Consider the following 18,535-nt stretch of genomic DNA (forward strand, 5'->3'; position numbering starts at 1 on the left):
TGTGTGTGCGTGTGTGCGTGTACACAAAGTAAAACTTATATATAAAGATTATAAAGCATATATTATTACGATATCAAAAATCTTATAACAAAACTTTTTTTTCCATTTTTTATTTAGTCCAAATTGTCTTATTCTGTATACTTTATTGTCCGTATACTTTAAAAATTCCGAAGAAGATTTTTAAATATGATTAAAAGTAATCTATACGAAAAATTAATATAAAAATTATTGCATTCTCTCGATACAAACTTGTATTTACAAAAGAAAATGAAAAATATCATAGTTGGTAATCTTGACATTTCTATGGTGCAATAATTAATTTTTTTTTGCCAGTAAATGTTAAGTACCAGTGAGAAATGACAATGAAATCGAAATGTCGAATTGATGTCGATTCTATTATCATTTCTCACTGCATAAATATTATGAGATGGAAAACTATCGATAGTTGCAATCATCGATAATTATTAGAAGTTTGTTGCTTGATTTTTAAAAAAAATTTATTTATTTATTTTATTTATTTATAATTTCTAAAAAAATTCATAAAATTAAAATTTTATTTTTAATAAATGTATTATATATACATACATAATCGAAGTTTCATTTTTGCAATACTAATAAAACAATCGATAATCATCGATAGCTATATCGATGTTTTTATTTCCATTTCTGAGCACTTTTTACGACTGTAAAGAGATAGATATATATACATTTAACCGTTGTGAAAAGAAAGAGTGAGAGAGTTGAGTGCAGAAGGTGCAATTAAAGATCCTCTGAACTGCGCCTCGGAGATGGTGAATAATATTGAGTTCGGTGTCACACGCGCATACCTGTAAACTCAAAACTGTAATTGAAACTATCACACGAGGTGGAATGCAAAATTGATATGTGACTGTTGCGTTTCTTTGTAAGATTAGAATAGATTGAAAGTATTTCAAAATGACAACGGAATTTGTGTGGGATGCCGATAATACGGCAGCAATGTCGACCGTATGTAATACATCGCAATATATTTCTTCAAGAATATTCATTCTTTCATACACTTTGTCTTAACTGATGTTCTTATTAAAATGCTGATGATACGATGATATAACATTTTTTTTTCTTTCATTAACTTGTATTATAATTTTATTTTCAAAGCATAAAAAGTAGATAAAAATAATAATTATAAAGAAATAGAAAAAAGGAAAGATATTAAAAATAAAATAGTTAAATAACAATTTCTGTTAAATCTGTTAGGTTTAATTCAAATAAAGGAATGTCATTCTCAAATAGAAACTATTATATATTTTTTGTTTGCAGAATATTCTGTTTAAGTGGTTTATAGTTTTTATATAAAAAAATAATGTTTTTTGTTTAAGATGTATATGAAGAATATTATTTTTTAAAATTATTTTGTACTTCAAATTATTAAAACTATATATTTCACAAGAGATTTAATGAAAAATTATATTAATTCAATAATTAAATATATTAAACTTATTTTAATTATGATTACTTTTTTTTCAGACCGACGAAAGGACACCACTTTTGTCAGCAAGTGGTCAAATCATGTCCGTTGAAAAGATTGGTATTTCACAACAGACTTTGGTTTCTACTGATAGCCTTGGTCGGGCTAAGAGGCTCCCACAATATCTGGCAGGCATAGCAGCAACGCTTGGCGCTCTTGCTGCTGGTATGGTGCTCGGTTGGACATCGCCTGCCGGTGAAAATGGTGTCAATCTGGCAAAAAATTATGACATAAAAATATCCATCATTGAATTTTCCTGGATAGGATCACTTGCTACTCTTGGAGCAGGTGCGATGTGCATTCCCATCGGCATAATAGCGGATTTAATTGGAAGAAAAACTGCCATGTTAATCATGGTAGTTCCATTCACTATTGGTTGGCTTCTGATTATCTTTTCAAATTCAGTACTTATGTTCTACTTTGGTAGATTTATTACCGGCCTCAGTGGTGGAGCCTTCTGCGTAGCTGCTCCCTTATATACGGCAGAGATAGCTGAGAGTGAGATCCGTGGTACGCTTGGCTCCTACTTCCAATTGATGCTCACAGTAGGTATCCTGGCCTCATACGTTTTTGGAGCCATTATCGACAATATGAGGACTCTATCGATCATTTGCGCGGTGATGCCGCTGATTTTCTTCGGGATATTTTTCTTCATGCCAGAGACTCCAGTGTATTATTTGAAGAAAGGTAATGAAGAGGCCGCTAGGAAAAGTTTGATCAAGTTTCGTGGCGATGAATATAATATCGAAGCCGAGTTGCAGGCGCATCGTGAAGCGCTTGAAGAAACCAGTGGTGGATCATTTTTTGATTCAATCAAATCTCGGGCCGCCAAAAAAGGCTTTATCATTGCTTACGGATTGATGCTCTTCCAACAAATGAGTGGCGTGAATTCTATCATTTTTTATTCTTCGGATATCTTTTCCGAAGCCGGAGACGCTATTTCACCCAACATAGCTACCATCATTGTGGGAACAGTGCAAGTAGTATCAGTTTTTTTTGGTACTCTTGTTGTTGATAAACTGGGCAGGAGGCTCCTGCTTCTAATATCAATCACAGTAATGTTCCTGATGACTCTGCTTCTTGGGGTTTATTTTTATTGTCTTGATCATACCACGGCTTTCAATAATATTACATGGTTTGCACTTATTCCGCTGTGCACCTTCCTTATAGTATTTTCCGTGGGTTTTGGACCGATCCCGTGGATGATGATGCCAGAGATCTTTGCGCCAGAGGTGAAAGGAATTGCTGGGAGCAGCGCCTGTCTATTCAATTGGCTTATGGCTTTTATAGTCACCAAATTTTATTCTGACATGAAGGAAGCTGTACAATCCTATGGCACTTTCTGGATATTCTCCTTATTTAGCGCCGTTGGCACTCTATTTGTTTACTTTTTAGTTCCGGAAACAAAGGGTAAAACATTGGACCAAATACAAAGGGAGTTGAATGGTTGATCAAGAATTGACTAGAAACTTTGACAAGCAGGAAAATATAAATTGTACATATTAAACTACATTGTTTTGTATAGAATAAAGTTGTACATATAATAAGTTACAGTACTTAAAATTAATATATTTTAAGTTGAGTAAATCATATCAAGTACATAATATTATAGCGTGTGAATGTTATATTCTATATTTAAGAATGATTGTAATGTTATTTAATATTTACATATTTAATATTTACATATGCTATATTGTCATTTTATTATCATAATATTATTTTCGTAACTCTCCCATAGATGATTTATTAATTGAAAATATATTTTAATGAATCAGAACAAAAGTTCGTAGCGTTACTTCATTTGCATCATATTTATACGCTTTTAAGAAAACTTAGCAATTATACTATTCGATAGATCAAAGTTTCAGTTTTAAGAATCTGTTTTTTAAATTGCAGTATGATAGTTTTTAACGGAATTATGAACAATTAAAATCAAAATACTCCTTTTATTTAATTCGCGATAATTTAATAACAAAAAAATTTTTTAAATATATTTAAAAAATAATTTTTCAAGGAAAACTTTAAACTTTTATGTTAAAAAATCGAAAATTTTCAAAAAAAATTTTTTTGGATATATAACAGACCCACAAAGTGAAAAAAAATTTCCCATTTTCTTCAGTTAGTAGACTCTTACATGTAAAAAATTATCAAATTGACAAAACTCAAAAGATTTAGGCTTTTCAAAAATAGAGATTTTACGCTTTAAAACTCTTCTTCAAATTAAAATTTTATTCATTTTAACAAAGTTACAATTGTTTGAATTTTGATGTTTGTAGCATTTATGAACTTTTATTCTAACTAATTTAACTCAATACTTTGATAAGTAAGTAGTGACTATTTTAACTTTTCTCCTTTTTCAAAATTACATTATATATTTAAAGCCTAAAAAAGAAATATTCTTTAGAAATGTGACACATTGAAATTCAATGTAAAATGCTATTTGACATTAATATTGTTATCTTATTATACCTCTAATACTTGTACCAGCTTTAAGGCTGGTATTCATTGATTCTTATACTTAACATTATTTTTATATTTAAGATTGTCTTAGGTATATTTAAAACAGTCTTAAAATGTTATAAGCCAAAGCCAATCACAGAAGTGTATTAGCATCTCAAGATTTTATTGTTTTAAGATAAGAACAGGCTATGAAACCAAAATTTTTAAATAGCTCACAAACATCACTAGTCAATCAGCTCTTTGATTTTAAAGAAGAATAATTAGTATTCAATGATATTATGATATTACGATAATATATTTTTTTAATATAGAATGTCATTAAAATACGGTACCACCCATCCTGAGCAAGTAGAGTGGATTAAAACTAAGTCGAAAAGTTCTGTACCATTTTGTAATTTTCGCAATGGTTAACGAGATATTAATTATTAAAAATCGCTAAATATTAGTTTTCAATAATTTTTTACTCAAATATTATACAGAAAAATTGCAAAAGACAAAAATCATTTTCTTCTCATATTTATTTTCTTTCATAGAACTTTAAGAAATTTTCCAGAATTTTTTTATCAACTTTTTAATACTGCATTTTTTTATTTTTATCACTATGAGAAAATACGGTATTAAAAAATTCTAAAAAAATTCTAAAAAAATTCTCAGAACTTTATAAGTAGAAAATAAATCATTTTTATCTTTTGCTGTTTTTTTCTATAAAGTTAATGAGTTTAAAGTATTTGAATTTAAAGTATCTGAATAAAAATTATTGAAAATCAATATTTAGCGATCAATATTTAATAAATAATATCTCGTTAACCATTGCGAAAATGATAAAAGACTTTTCGATTCAGTTTAGTCCGCTGCTCAGGATAGTGATGCCATATTTTAATGACATCTATTATATATTTACATTTAATTACATTATACTTTCAGACTGACTCTTTGGTAAATTTGTATGAAGTTTCTTATAGATTATCTATAGATTATACTGTTTATGTTGGCGTTATTATTACCGTAGTATATGTGATATTTATTTGCTCACTGTAATAAATTATTGTTGACCATCAAAACAAATCTAATTTGCTCTGATATTATATATTATAGGGGAAAGACGCCTCCTGCGCTATTGCGAGCCTCGCAATAAAAAAAATTGTTTCTACTGCAGTTTCTTCTTTATCTTATTTTTATCATAATTTAATTTCTTATGCAATATTTCTTATTTTTTTTTTTACAGAAGTCTATACTTTTCAGCCTTAACAAATATTTATTTCAATGAATTTTGTAAATATAAATAAAAAGAAAAATTTCTGAAGGCAAAAGTTATAAAATAAAGAATATAAAAGCTTTATCTTATAAAAGTTATTGAAATTTTTTGAACTCTACTAGATGAACTCTATATACCTATAGTTTTTATAAATATGCATTTTTTTGTTTATATATATAATATATAGATACATATATATAAACTTCTATTCATAGATAAAGATATTTTATTTCTTGCATATTGAATTTCCCTCCCTTCCCCTCGTTGTAAATTTTGTTATATTTTATTTTATATTTGTATGCTAAAAAAAGACAAAATTATGCTTAAAATTTATTTTTAAATTATAACGCTTATTTCATAAAAATAAATTCTCATTTAAAAACAGCGAAATAAAATTTTATTTTTAGCAAATAAACAATCTATTTTTTACAATTCATGAAAAAAATAAGATATATTTCATAGAAATATATATTCCATTACAGTCAAATTTTTTTAATAATTAATAAATATCAAAGAAACTTTTCCAAATAACATTTGCTTTTGAATATTTAAATTTTTTTCTCAGTGTATTAATAATAAGCATCTTCAAAAATTTCAAAATAATCCATTTATTATTATTTTGAAAATCTATTTTAATCTTTTATATCAACCACATGTTGAATTTGTTACTTTGGTTTTTTATAAATTTTGTGATCCTATTCTTATTTTTATTTAGCTAAAATTCGTTAAAAATAATTAAAAACCTATTCCTCTTTTCTAAAAAGAAATTAGATGAAAAGGTTAAACAGTTACAAAACACAAGATTTTCTAATTTTTTATTATTTGCTGTGTGAAATTATGTTAAACATAGTTCAATTTTTTTTACTATATTAATTTTATTAATTAATAAATTTTAAGTATTTAGAACATACTTATTATATTAATGTACATTTAGGCATGTGGAGAGCGCGCTAGCATCATTGTATCAGTTTATCCTTATTTTAAATCTAATAAACGATGAAGATAGAATAAGAGAAAAAGAGAGAGAGAGAGAGAGAGAGAGAGAGAGAGAGAGAGAGAGAGAGAGAGAGACAATAGCACACGGAAAATGTTTGGTTCAATTGATTAGAATTTTGGTGGAAGATAAACGATCCAGAATTTTGATTAAATCTACTAGATTTCTGATTAAAATTTCTGGAATTCTAGTTCAAATAATTAACATTCAGAACTTTCTTGGTTAAATCTATCAGAATTAACCAGAAATTTAATAGACTTGATCAAAATTTTGGATCGTTCATTTTCCATCAGAATTCCAGTTAATTCAATTAAATATTTTTCTTCGTGCACTGATAGCGCACTTCCTGAATGCAGTCTTAACATATATAATTCACATGTATATACAATATTATAAAATTTCAGAAATAGAAGTGCAATATTAATAAAATATCGTTATGAATATGAGCTTAGATTATTGTTAAAATTTTGTGTCGATATTAATGCACTAAATTTTATCTCTGATAATGTAGTAGACATTTTATATAATCTGTTCTCTGTATGAACTTAGTTATGTTGATAGATTGATTTAAATATCACTCGTCAAACACTGTTATTTATGCTTTTGAATTACAAATAATTTAGCAGATATACGCGGGTGTCTGAATAAAATACATTCGAAAACGTATTTAAAAATGATGCATTTTTATTCAGAAAAAATTAAAAGCATTTCTAATTCTTTTTAAAAACAAAATTGAAAGGATATTTAGATCTTTTATATATCCATATAAAAGAATATTTATATTTAATCAATTAAACAGACTGTTACTTTGATCGAGATTTCAACCGAGAAATAATAAGATATCGGATAAGGAAAATTATTATTAAGAAAAATTGTATATATATATAGTATTGATAATTTTTTTTTCGAAATATCGTTCATACTGGAATTAAAAATGATTTTCTGTATTAATAAAGCTTATTTTCTGGAACGTAATATTCTAAAATCAGTGCTTTTCCAATGTTCATCACGGCGTTATTACAACAATTTAAAGCGTTGCATGCGAACATGTGATATGCTGGTATAACAGATGTCAAGTGGCTACACCTACGCATACGAACATGTTCCAAACTTAAAATATTGGTATTTTTGGCTACATTATGTCACACTTTCTGTTTTAAGGGAACATATACACCGAAAAAGATTAAAAAAATCGATTTTTTTTCTTACATATTTTTAAAGTTTGATATTTCAGATAACAAAAAGTCCAAAATCATAAGACGTCTTAAAGATGTTTTTAAGATGTCTTATGTCTTTTTTAGATAGCTTGAAGAAAATTAAGACTGTTACTGGAAAGTAAGTTATAAATCGATCCAAAAAAAAACTGAAAAAATTACACATGATTAAGTATAAATAGTCAAGTGCTGAGTTCACTAAACAGATGAACGTATATCTAAAACAGGACCTTTCAAAATTCTACAGATATAAAGAAAGGTTTTTCGTTTTAATATATTAAAAACGAAAAACATTTTTAATATATTTAATATATTCAGCGAGTCTTCGAGCTGTATAACTCGAACAATCAGTTTGGTAACAATAATTGTCGTTTAGACGTTTAACGTTTTCGTAGTGTAAATAAAATATAGAACTTTAAACGCCGAAACATGATTTTCAAAACGCCTAACCACTTCATCTTGAAGATGGCTTGATTAAACAACTTGCAAGTTTACTAAGTTAAAAGTTAATCCATGTGACGTAGATTTTTTTTTAATAATGCTTCGTTTTTTTTCGAAATTAAATAATCAACAAAATTTTTTGCGCAAAATCGATATTTGACTAGCAGCCATTTTGTTTAAAAACAATATTTCAAAAAATTCGACTATAATAAGAAATAGATTGATGTTTCAACTTTATAAAACTCGTTTTGTTTTCAGATAAATTTTGTGACAGCAGAAAATCATGATTTTCATCGAAAATCATGATTTTTAAAACAAATTTTACAAGAATATTAATAACGTCATCATTTTTAATTAATTTTTAATAAAATTGAATTGATAAAGAGAGAAAAATACAAAAATACGATTTCTTTGACTCTTTCCGTTTTTCTACAAAAAATTCACAAAGTTAGACTCCATTTTGAGTTTATAGGTGTATGTGTTTCCTTAAAAAAGAAATAGAAATATAGAGATATAGAGAAAGAAAAAAAATTACAAAGAAAAACAAAATTTATTAAAAGCGTACATAGAGTGTAATTAACTAAGTCAAAACTTAAAAGAAGTGATTACATACATATGTATTTTCACGCTAACTTTTATTTTTATATACCTAAAACAGTTCCTTTCAAAATTCATATAATACGTATTTTCATGCTGCATTTATTTTTATTTTATATTCTGTATACAGCTGCTATTATTGTGTATTGAATGATCCAAAGAGAATAAGAAAATCTAAATAATATCAATGACATTGATTGAATAAATGATGAAAAATGACATAAATTCAGTCAATAAACAATCAATATGACATTAAATTGATATTGTTTTAATTTTCTAGTTTTTTGTGTAAAAATCAACTATTAACTATATAATAAAAACTAATACATTTTAGGTGACATATTTAATTACTATCATTGTTTGACATCTATATGGACATAGTGTTTCTATGGTATTATAAAGTTGATTTATAAATATATAAATCAGTCTTAAAATAAACTTATTAATTTTTTATTAAATTGTGTTGTTGTCGATACTTATCATGATTACAGTGATAAGAGATGCGCATTACAAAATTATTTTGCATTAAAAAGAAAAAAAAGAAGGAAATAGATGGTCAATAAATTTATTTATCTTTTTTTTTAGGAGAAATGAAAAATAAATAAGAAGATTGAGATAAAAAGTTTAAGTTGAATACTGAAGGTTGTAACCTTGTCTACAGAGCGTCCTTCGCGTCAAATCAATTAATCAGCTCTTTAATATCTCGTATGCGGAAACTTCAAACACGGAAACTTCCAATGATCATGAAAAAAATCTTGCAAAAGAAGAATGATAATATTTCTATCACATGACCATTGATCTTTCAACGTAATAATCACGATATTCCGAAGTGGAAGTCAAATGATCATTTCTTTCCGACATAAGACGAAGATAGGAAAATATATGAAGATGATATAGAAAAAGTAACACTTTTATTGCGTCAAATGTGATAAAAAATTAATTATAAAAAATTCACCTAATTATAAAAAATGCAGTCATAATTGCAAATATATTTTTACCTCTTCTTTTTTTACATATATTTTGTAATACTCAATACTAACAATGCGCGCTATCTATTCAACATTTGTATCATTTAATAATATTTCCGGTAAATATTATTAAAATAATATTAATGCAAATGTATTACATAATATATAATTATTTCTAAAAAATAATAATTTCACTACGATAAAAAATTAATTGCGCCTAATTATTAATTCTAATAAATTCAGCTATAAACTGTAAATGTATATTTTTTTTACGGGCTTCTTTTTTTTTATCAATATTAACAATATTAACATTTATTTTATCAATATTAACAAGGTGCATTATTCATTTATTATTTGTATCAAGTTTATGTAAATATTATTAAAATAACATTAATAATGCAAATCTTGCATAATATATATATATTTCTAATAAAATAATCTACAAAAATTTACAATTTCAAAAATTTGAATACTCTGCTAACAAGCTACGCCATTTTGATGTCAAAGCAAAAAAATTACATACTTTGTGTTCCTATGCACAAAAAATGATTGGAAGATGTGAATCATTTTTTGTGTTCGTAGGAGTATGTAATTTTTTGCGTCTACCATTACCGCTCTTCCATCTCTTCAATAAATTAATCTGTAAATATTGGGAGATTTTTTTTTTTAATTAGCACTTAAACAGCGCCTGTTCCCTCGAACCCTTCTATTTCATTTTATTATATTTTACAATTTCAATTATATAAAATTTCTAGGAAAGTTCTAGTTTTTTAGTTAAATCTTAATGTTTTTATAATAACATCTTTGTGTGAATTATATATATATATATATATTCAATTCTATTTAAATTGCGCGTGGATTTAATTTTTGATCTTGAAACGAAACTCAAACTGAAATTGAAATTGTAATATCACAAATTTACAAATAATTTAATTATATTGATGCTAATAATTATCTTTAAAGATTGCAAATAATTTATTGTGAAAAATATTATCTCAGCTAGGATCTGCCCAAGCAGAACAAGTCATTGTAATATCAGAATGATATCAAAATGATTCCAAAATGACTATTAAAAGTCATTTTTTAATCATTTCCGATTCATTTTAATGTTATTTTGATTTGTTGTTTTGCTTGGGTGATTACATTTTGATCGTGATAAAAATATTATATTTTTATCAATTTTTGCATAAGATCTTGATACATTACATTATTTAAAAGAAAAGGTTTCATAATTTTATATTTCGTGATAGAAGCATGTTTGCAAATATGTACTATTACGTAAAATATTAAATACGCAGTTAAAACAATTTATTTGATATTTTACGTAACAGTACACATTTATAAATATTCTAAAGATTAATTAGAATCAAAAGTTTTAACACATGAAAATATCAATCACGATAATTTCAGCATTATAAGTGATTAAAGTTAGCGAGTTTGTACTCTCAGAGTAATATAATTACACATGTAGATATCGATCGCTTCAGTATTTACGCTGCGCAGTTGATGTTTTTACTAATTTTATTTTTTTTATTTTTATTGTATTTATAATCAATGATATTACAAATATTACGTAAATTTCACATTTTTAATAAAATCTTATACATCTAGTAATTATTGTTTATAAAAAAACTCAAATAAAAATTTCAAAATAAAATTTTACTTGCTATTATAATATCATGTTTGATAAGAAGTACGCAATAGCGAATATTTCATGTGTAAAATATTAAGGGATCAATAAAATATATAAGATATATTGTTGCATCATCAAATCAATCAATGTCACATTTATTTCTAAAATTATTATTACTAATTATAAATGTCGCCTACGATCGATTTAGTAATCGATTTAATATTAGTATACATCTTACGTAATTCGTACAGGACAGAATACCTATAAAATATCTATAGTAGCAATTTTAAAGCACTATTAGATTATTTTAGCTACATCGTAGGAACGTTATAACATTTTGTTACAACATTATTAAAATATTCTATATTATATACCCAATCAACATCAAAGTAACGCAATAATGTTATAATTTCGCCTTTAACAATGTAATTGTTATGTTGAGTGCAAAATTATGACATCGATGTTATGTTGCTTTTAGTTTGTGTCAATTGGATGAGGACATCTCGTACTCTCAAGTCATGTCTGATGACGCGTTGTAAAGCACGAATCACGCTACATTTATAGCGACTAACCAAAATTAGTAGGTCAATCAAATATAATAAAGAATATTTGTTTCAATGTTTCATTACAGCTCAAATGTTGTAATATTGTTAAAATATTCCATGCTGTAGAAGCATTCATTTTAATAATAATAATAATAATAATAATATTCCATTTATAGTATATAATAGCATTGATAGATACCGGATTTAGATTTATCAAATTGATGCATGGATCTAATATAAAATTAAACGTTTGTATATGAAACTAATTTAATAAGGTCTTAAGTCGAATAAGGCCCAGTACTAAATAAAACCCACTTTTAAATTTATTACTTAAAAATGCGCTTTACGTCTAGAGTATATGCTTAAAAGATGTGTCATAAAAAAAGAATTGCAATCAGCAGCAACACGTATGTTTAATGCAACAAATACTTGTGACAAAGGGTGTACGAGACATTTTTATAATAATTCGCTGCAAAGTTTAATTAGCATATATTATTTTGATTATTATAATATATCGTAATATTATATGCAATTTTCTAGCTATGGAAAAATAATAAATAAATCGATTTCTTTAAATATAAATAATATATTTTTCTAGAAACAGTGAACTTTTATTAAATAAGGCTCATTTATGTAATTATTATTATAGTTATTATTATTTGTTTGTGGAGCATACGTGTTAAAAGATAACGATTTCCGATGCTGCTAATTTTTAAAAAGTTAAAATTTCATTCAAATTGCTAGAAATTTCAAAAGATTAAAAAATTAATTATAGACCAAATTAAAGATAACTGTGATGTTTAAGAGTAGAGTAAAAAAAATTCCTAAGGGATTTTCTTTTTATGATTTTTGTCATTTTTAATTTATTTTTTTCTTTTTGTCATTTTTAATTAATTTTTTTATTTGAGTCTTATTATATTCAAATAATAACTTTAATGTTAGAGTTAAAATTTTTTTTTTTCGTTTATTTACAAATATTCTATGTAGAAGAGATGTTTTTATGATAATTGAAATAAAGATTTTATCTCGCTTAATTTATTTCAGCATCTCCATAAATAGAATAAATTAGGTGAGAAATTAGATAAGTTTTAAGTTCAAGTTGTTTTACTATTACAAAAATAATTGAAGAAACACGGAAAAAAGTAATAAAAAAAGCGAATAAAAAAATTACGTAAACTATAAACGCACAGATTTTTGTTATGATAAATAGGGGAGAATTCTTCACAAATTTTATACATATTTAAAAAAAAATGAAAGTTTCATATTAAAAGAGAATACGGTTTTATATTAAAAGAATTATAAATTTTTATTTTTTATAATAATGGCGGTAGTGAATATAGACGATTTATTTATAATAGTTGATATACCCAGTAAACTATTGTAATAGTAATATAATATTATCCAGCAAACCCTAACTAAAATTGCAATAATATGACTTCAGTTCTCTCAAAAATATAATTATTACATGTTATGCAATTATTATATGTTAAATTACAGTAACGTACTGTTGAGTGGAAAATTGTAAAATTGGGCAGTTATATTATTGTTGTTAGTATTTGCTGGATAATAATTTTCTATTCAACAATGTAATTGTTACATAATGTGTGTTATATTATACATATTATATATATTATATTATTGAAAGAAAAATTATAATTGATGTAATCTCACGAAGTCCAAAATCAGGATAAAAGACTCTGTTTATATCTGTTTCTATCAATGTAGATCAATTTTAATCTCAGTGTAATGCTCTTCATTTTTTCTAATTTTTAGAATGAGAAAAAGATGAAAAGTCCGTTGAACCAAAAGATTAGAATTAAACTCTTGTACATTGATAGAAATGGGTATTAGATATCTTTTAGACAGTTTGTCCCAAAAAATGTCTGCAAAGATGTCTTTCAGACGTCTTATAAGCTGTCTTATGTCTTGAATTTGGACTCTTGTTTTCTGGGATGTTATTGTTATTTATTAAGTATTATTACAAGTATCATATCGAGATCGTGCCAAGATCATATATCGATCGATTACTTCACCTCTGTTACTTTAATTATTATCGATGCCGGCTCACGTCAATAACGATTAGCGTGAATATCAATATATCAATTACAGCTAAATATCGTTCTGTCGATCCAACGTGAACCCATTCGTTGATGGTTGCCGTACTGATATAATTACTGATAATATGACATGAATTGAGCTTGTACGTGGAAAAGGGGCGAAAAAGGCATCGATGCCGACGGAGAGGAAACGAGGAGCTCGCGTGGTTTCTCGACAGCCAATCGCACTCGCGGATTGTGGTCCGACATGAGAGCGGTGGTGGGAGATACGACCAGCTGGTCGCGCGGTGCGGGGTGCAGGTGCCGTCACTGCCGCCACTGCCACCGTTGTCACCGTTTGGCTGCGTGATCTGTCTCGAGCCGGGAGACTGGAGAGTGTGAGTTCCGTGTGCATCGTCCATCTCGTCCAGCTCATTAACGCGTGAATGCAACGCGTGGTGTGGCGTGGCGTGATAAAGACACGGGACCGGAATCCTTATCAGAGTTCGTCGGACTTGGCGCGCGAGCCGCGCGGCTGATGAAACGGAGAGAGAGAGAGAGAGAGAAAGAGAAATTGGGAGGGGCGAGAGGTACGGCGCCGCTGCCGCTGCAGTTCCTGCCAGTTCCGATCGGCGATGCTCCGTATAAGTGTGATACCACGCTCGTCCAGCTTCATACGGCATTTCTTGTGAACGACAATCGTGATTTTCACCCTTGTTCTCATATTTTTCGGAGCGTTTCTCACGCAGAGGTATAAGCGACGAGTTGCGAATTGATCTGTTTGTTTCTCTCTCTTTCACCCGGCTGTTGCGGTCTGTCATCTTTTCGGAGCTCTCGCAGTCGGCACGCGACCGTTTCTTTTCTCTCTTTCTCTTTCTCTTTCTCACCTGTCCTTAGTGACAGTCAAGTGCGCGTGCACTCGCAGACTACGCTGACGTAGGCACTATGAACTACGGGGACATGCCGAACGTGGATCCTGCCAGGTAAGTTGCGAGATTTCCTCATTTTAATATATCTACTTATTTTTTTGCTCGATGTCGAAACGTGTTTGTCCAATTTCAAGTCTTGTTCCTTTCGTTAGAATCGCATCCCGTCCCGAACCGCAAGTCGCGCGACCACATTTTTGCGAGTACGTGAATACCGCATACCACACGAATCGAAAATTTGTTTTCGTTCGTATGGCCGCTCACGAAGTCGATTAGTCAATTTTGAAGCAATATGGTCGGGCGAGCTAAATAAAATCGGGCTTGAACATTGCAACATAATCCCGGCCATGTACGATAAGGCCTTGACGAAACTTTTCCACAATAAAGCGATCCGCGCGCAAGAAGCCGCTCGACGAATGATGGATCGCGAAACTTGCGTGCGTTCGTAAATGTGCTCCACTTCGAAGTTTACACGAAAGCTGTGGTATTATGTTTAACTCTTGTTCGCGTTGTTTGATTCCCAAAAATTTTTGCACAAGATAAATACTCTTTAAATTCTTTAGAATGGAATCTATTTCTAGAGAGAGTGGAAATTAAGTTAGTCTTGAAAAAGAGTGGCTCAATTTTCAAACTTTAAGAGTGAGACTCTTTACTCTTTAGAATGATAATTCACTCTAAGAGTTTTTTAAAGAATATATATGCAAGTATTGAAGAGAAAAAGAGAAAATTCTGAATGCAAAAAATATAAGCTTCTTTTTTTTTTTTGCCAAGTGGAAAACATGTTATGCTTTACGCAATGCTTCCGTAGATGTATTAAATATTTTTTTGTATTAGATACTTTCCTCATGATCGTTACAAATTATATTACATTTGTCCGTTTTTCTCATAAGACACATTTTTCAATTAGAATCATATTAAAAAGAAAAAGGTTTCTTTGGTTTTATATTAATATTTATTTGTTAAAATTTGTTTCATTATAAAACAACATATGCTTATACAAAATATTTGTTTGAATAAAAATTTTATTTCATTCAAGAAATCGCTATTGACAGAAATAACATTATTATTTGAAGTAATATCTTTCACTCAAATAATATATTATTTGGCTACGATGAATACAAATAATGAAATAAATTATTTATTTGAAAATGACATAATATATTGATAGAGGTTGTTTCATGTAAATAATTGTTTTCTTAGAATAACCATTACATTTTTTGGTCGAAATTACGAAAATAATGGCTTATACGTATAACATGAACAATGAAATTAAACGAGCAACATTATGTGTTATATTAATTATGTTTGTGCCGTATAGTTTCATCACGCGAATGCCAAAGCTAGACATTGTCTGTTCAAATAAATAAATAATGTATTTAAGACAAAGATATACATTGTTTCAAATTCAAACAATTGCACTTATTGATTCAAACATTAGTTTGTTTAGACTATTCTAAATAATAAATTTATTTGGATACAATAAAATTTATTAAATCCAAAAAAATTTTTTTCTCTGTGTTTTCACACAAATAAAATTACCAGCAATACTATTTTTAAGGTAAAACTTCGTATCATTAATTAAAATTGTATATTTATAAAATTAATCAGAATTGTTAATAAAAATTATGTTCTAGGAATTTTATTAAACATCTACATTTAATGCTTAAAATAATTATATCACTTTTTTCCGTCTCCGGATTTATTATTGTTTTTTAAAATGTAAATATATATCTTGTGTGATTTTTCAGATATAATAATTCTATATATAAAAAACAAATTAAGCAATAAGTCGTAAACATATTGGATTTGCTACTGTTTACGACTTTACAGTCTCTACTGTGCTTAGCTAATTAATTATTAATTTGTAATTATTGCTTGCTGTTTAGGTTTTACTGTTTAAGTTTCTTTGTGTACCATCATCCTTAATTGATTGCAGGACAAAGAGGTTTTGAATCTCTTCTATAGCCAATTAACTAAAAAATTTGTTTAAAAAAACAAAAGTTGTTTAAAAAACGACAAGAACGTACAAATGTGATCATTAGTCTCAAACCTTATTTATCTTGCTTTTTGTCTCTTTTTTTTGGTCAAAAAGAAACAAAAGCAGAAATAGGAAACAAAGAGCACATTGTAGATTATGCTTGAGGATAATATTGTTGTACGCATTAATTGCGATCACAAGATGAAAGAACAACAAAAATCTCAGAGGAGGAATGTGTATTTCGTTACACATGTATTTCGTGTTTATAGTTTCTCTAGTCAGATAACTAGTAATAGATAACAGTACCAGCCGCACAGGTAAAATATGACGAATGTCGAAACTGTAGTAACTGTTTGTATGAAGTACAGTGCACGCCAAGTCGGACAGCTCATACACTTGTAACTGTGCAATAATTATACATTCGCTGTCATTAATGACTAGGAATTTCCTAATCGAATGCGCCGTGTTTGTATTCAGACTCAAATATTTTTCAGAGTGCTCTGTATATGTGGAAGATTATAATAAATTTGAGATGAATAATGTTTTTTAATTATACATACAGATGCAAATATTACATTATGAGAAGTGAGTGTAGCTTTACTGCGTGAGTGTGCCTTTAACTGTAAGAATTAATAAGGCGCGTATATTCCAACACTCATAAATATATTTCATTAATTTAATAATAAAAGTGATATAAAACCCAACGGAACTTGAATTATAAACTGGTTTCGCACGTAGCATTAAAACATTATCTGTATGATTTATGAATAAGCATGTATTTTTCATATTAAAAGCATATATTTTCCATACTAAAGTATCCGATATTTTTAGTGTGTTTTTTCTTAATAATATTTACATTTTCAACACAATTAAGTAATAGCGAACAGCAATGTTCTTTTCCAAAATCTTTTCTTTGAAATTTATGTGAATAATAAATTTTATATAATTTACCAATTTGAATATTTTTTATGTAAAAAATAATAATAAATCAAATTTTATAAAAAATTAATATGTACATGAACTTCTTACTCCTCCAGTTTTTATTGATTTTTTAAAATTGATTTTTTTTAATTCCGATAATAAATCTAAATTGGTTTTAGTTAGAATTCGTGCCTTATTAATTATATCTCGAAATTGTATAGGAAAATATGATTTTATGAGCAAGAAATTATAAGGTCTTTTATTAATTATTTATCAAAAATATGTATTATTAGATACATATATATATGTATAATTAGGTGTATACCAATATATATATATATATTTAATTTATAGAAATTAACTATTATAATTTTAATATATATGAAATGGTTCCTTTTGCCAACAAATCGATTGCCTTTTATCGTTTGCCTACATCACTTCTGCCTACAGTTTGTTTAGGCAAAATTATTGCTTACAGCTCAATTGTTTACAAATATTTTTGTACAAATTAAAATTTCAGAAATGAAGTCACATTTACCTAGATGTACTATTGCCTACATGTGTTATTGCCTACCCTACAAGTATTATTGTCTTCTATCTAGCTTGATTGCGCACAAATATAAAATTAAAGTTAAGTAAGAAAATAATTTGTATTTTCATAGCAAGGTTTTATGTAAAGAGAATTCGTGTTTTTAAAGCAGAAAATTTGTGTTTAAAAACAGAATTTCTATTTTTAAAACAGAGAATAATACATGTAGGCAAGTTGTAGGCAATAATACATGTAGGCAACTTAATTTCTAACATTTTTATTTGTCTGCAAAAGTGCATGTAGGCAATCGAGGTAATAATTTTTGCACAAAACGAAACTGTCGGCAAAAGTGATGTAAGCAAACGGCGATCCCCCTGCCATTCATATATGTATATATGTATTTATATCATTATTATATTTAATTAATATATCTGAAAAAATATACAACATGCATATATTAATTTTTTACAATATCAATTATGCATTACTTACTATTTTTACTTGTTTTTAATGATTATTTAATCTTTTTTG

General features: G+C 27.5%; 2 protein-coding genes across 3 annotated transcripts in view; both read left to right on the top strand.

Moving 5' to 3' along the window:
* The window catches only part of LOC108689994 (facilitated trehalose transporter Tret1), a 17,810-nt gene extending 14,823 nt beyond the window's left edge, over positions 1–2,987 (top strand). The window contains exons 1-2 of one of the 2 annotated variants that reach the window (XM_018197062.1): positions 777–987; positions 1,507–2,987. In XM_018197062.1, the coding sequence (XP_018052551.1) occupies positions 937–987; positions 1,507–2,958 (1,503 nt within the window). In that variant the 5' untranslated portion in view covers positions 777–936 and the 3' untranslated portion in view covers positions 2,959–2,987. Of the gene's footprint in view, positions 1–776; positions 988–1,506 lie in introns of those variants that run through there. The other variant, XM_018197146.1, reaches the window with a different exon arrangement.
* An 11,578-nt stretch (positions 2,988–14,565) lies between these two features.
* The window catches only part of LOC108690449, a 34,401-nt gene continuing 30,431 nt past the window's right edge, over positions 14,566–18,535 (top strand). Inside the window, exon 1 of the mRNA XM_018197782.1 lies at positions 14,566–14,633. Within this exon, the coding sequence (XP_018053271.1) occupies positions 14,596–14,633 (38 nt within the window). The 5' untranslated portion in view covers positions 14,566–14,595. The remainder of the gene's footprint in view (positions 14,634–18,535) is intronic.

This window comes from Atta colombica, unplaced genomic scaffold (assembly GCF_001594045.1).
Source record: "Atta colombica isolate Treedump-2 unplaced genomic scaffold, Acol1.0 scaffold1, whole genome shotgun sequence".
NCBI lineage: Eukaryota > Metazoa > Arthropoda > Insecta > Hymenoptera > Formicidae > Atta > Atta colombica.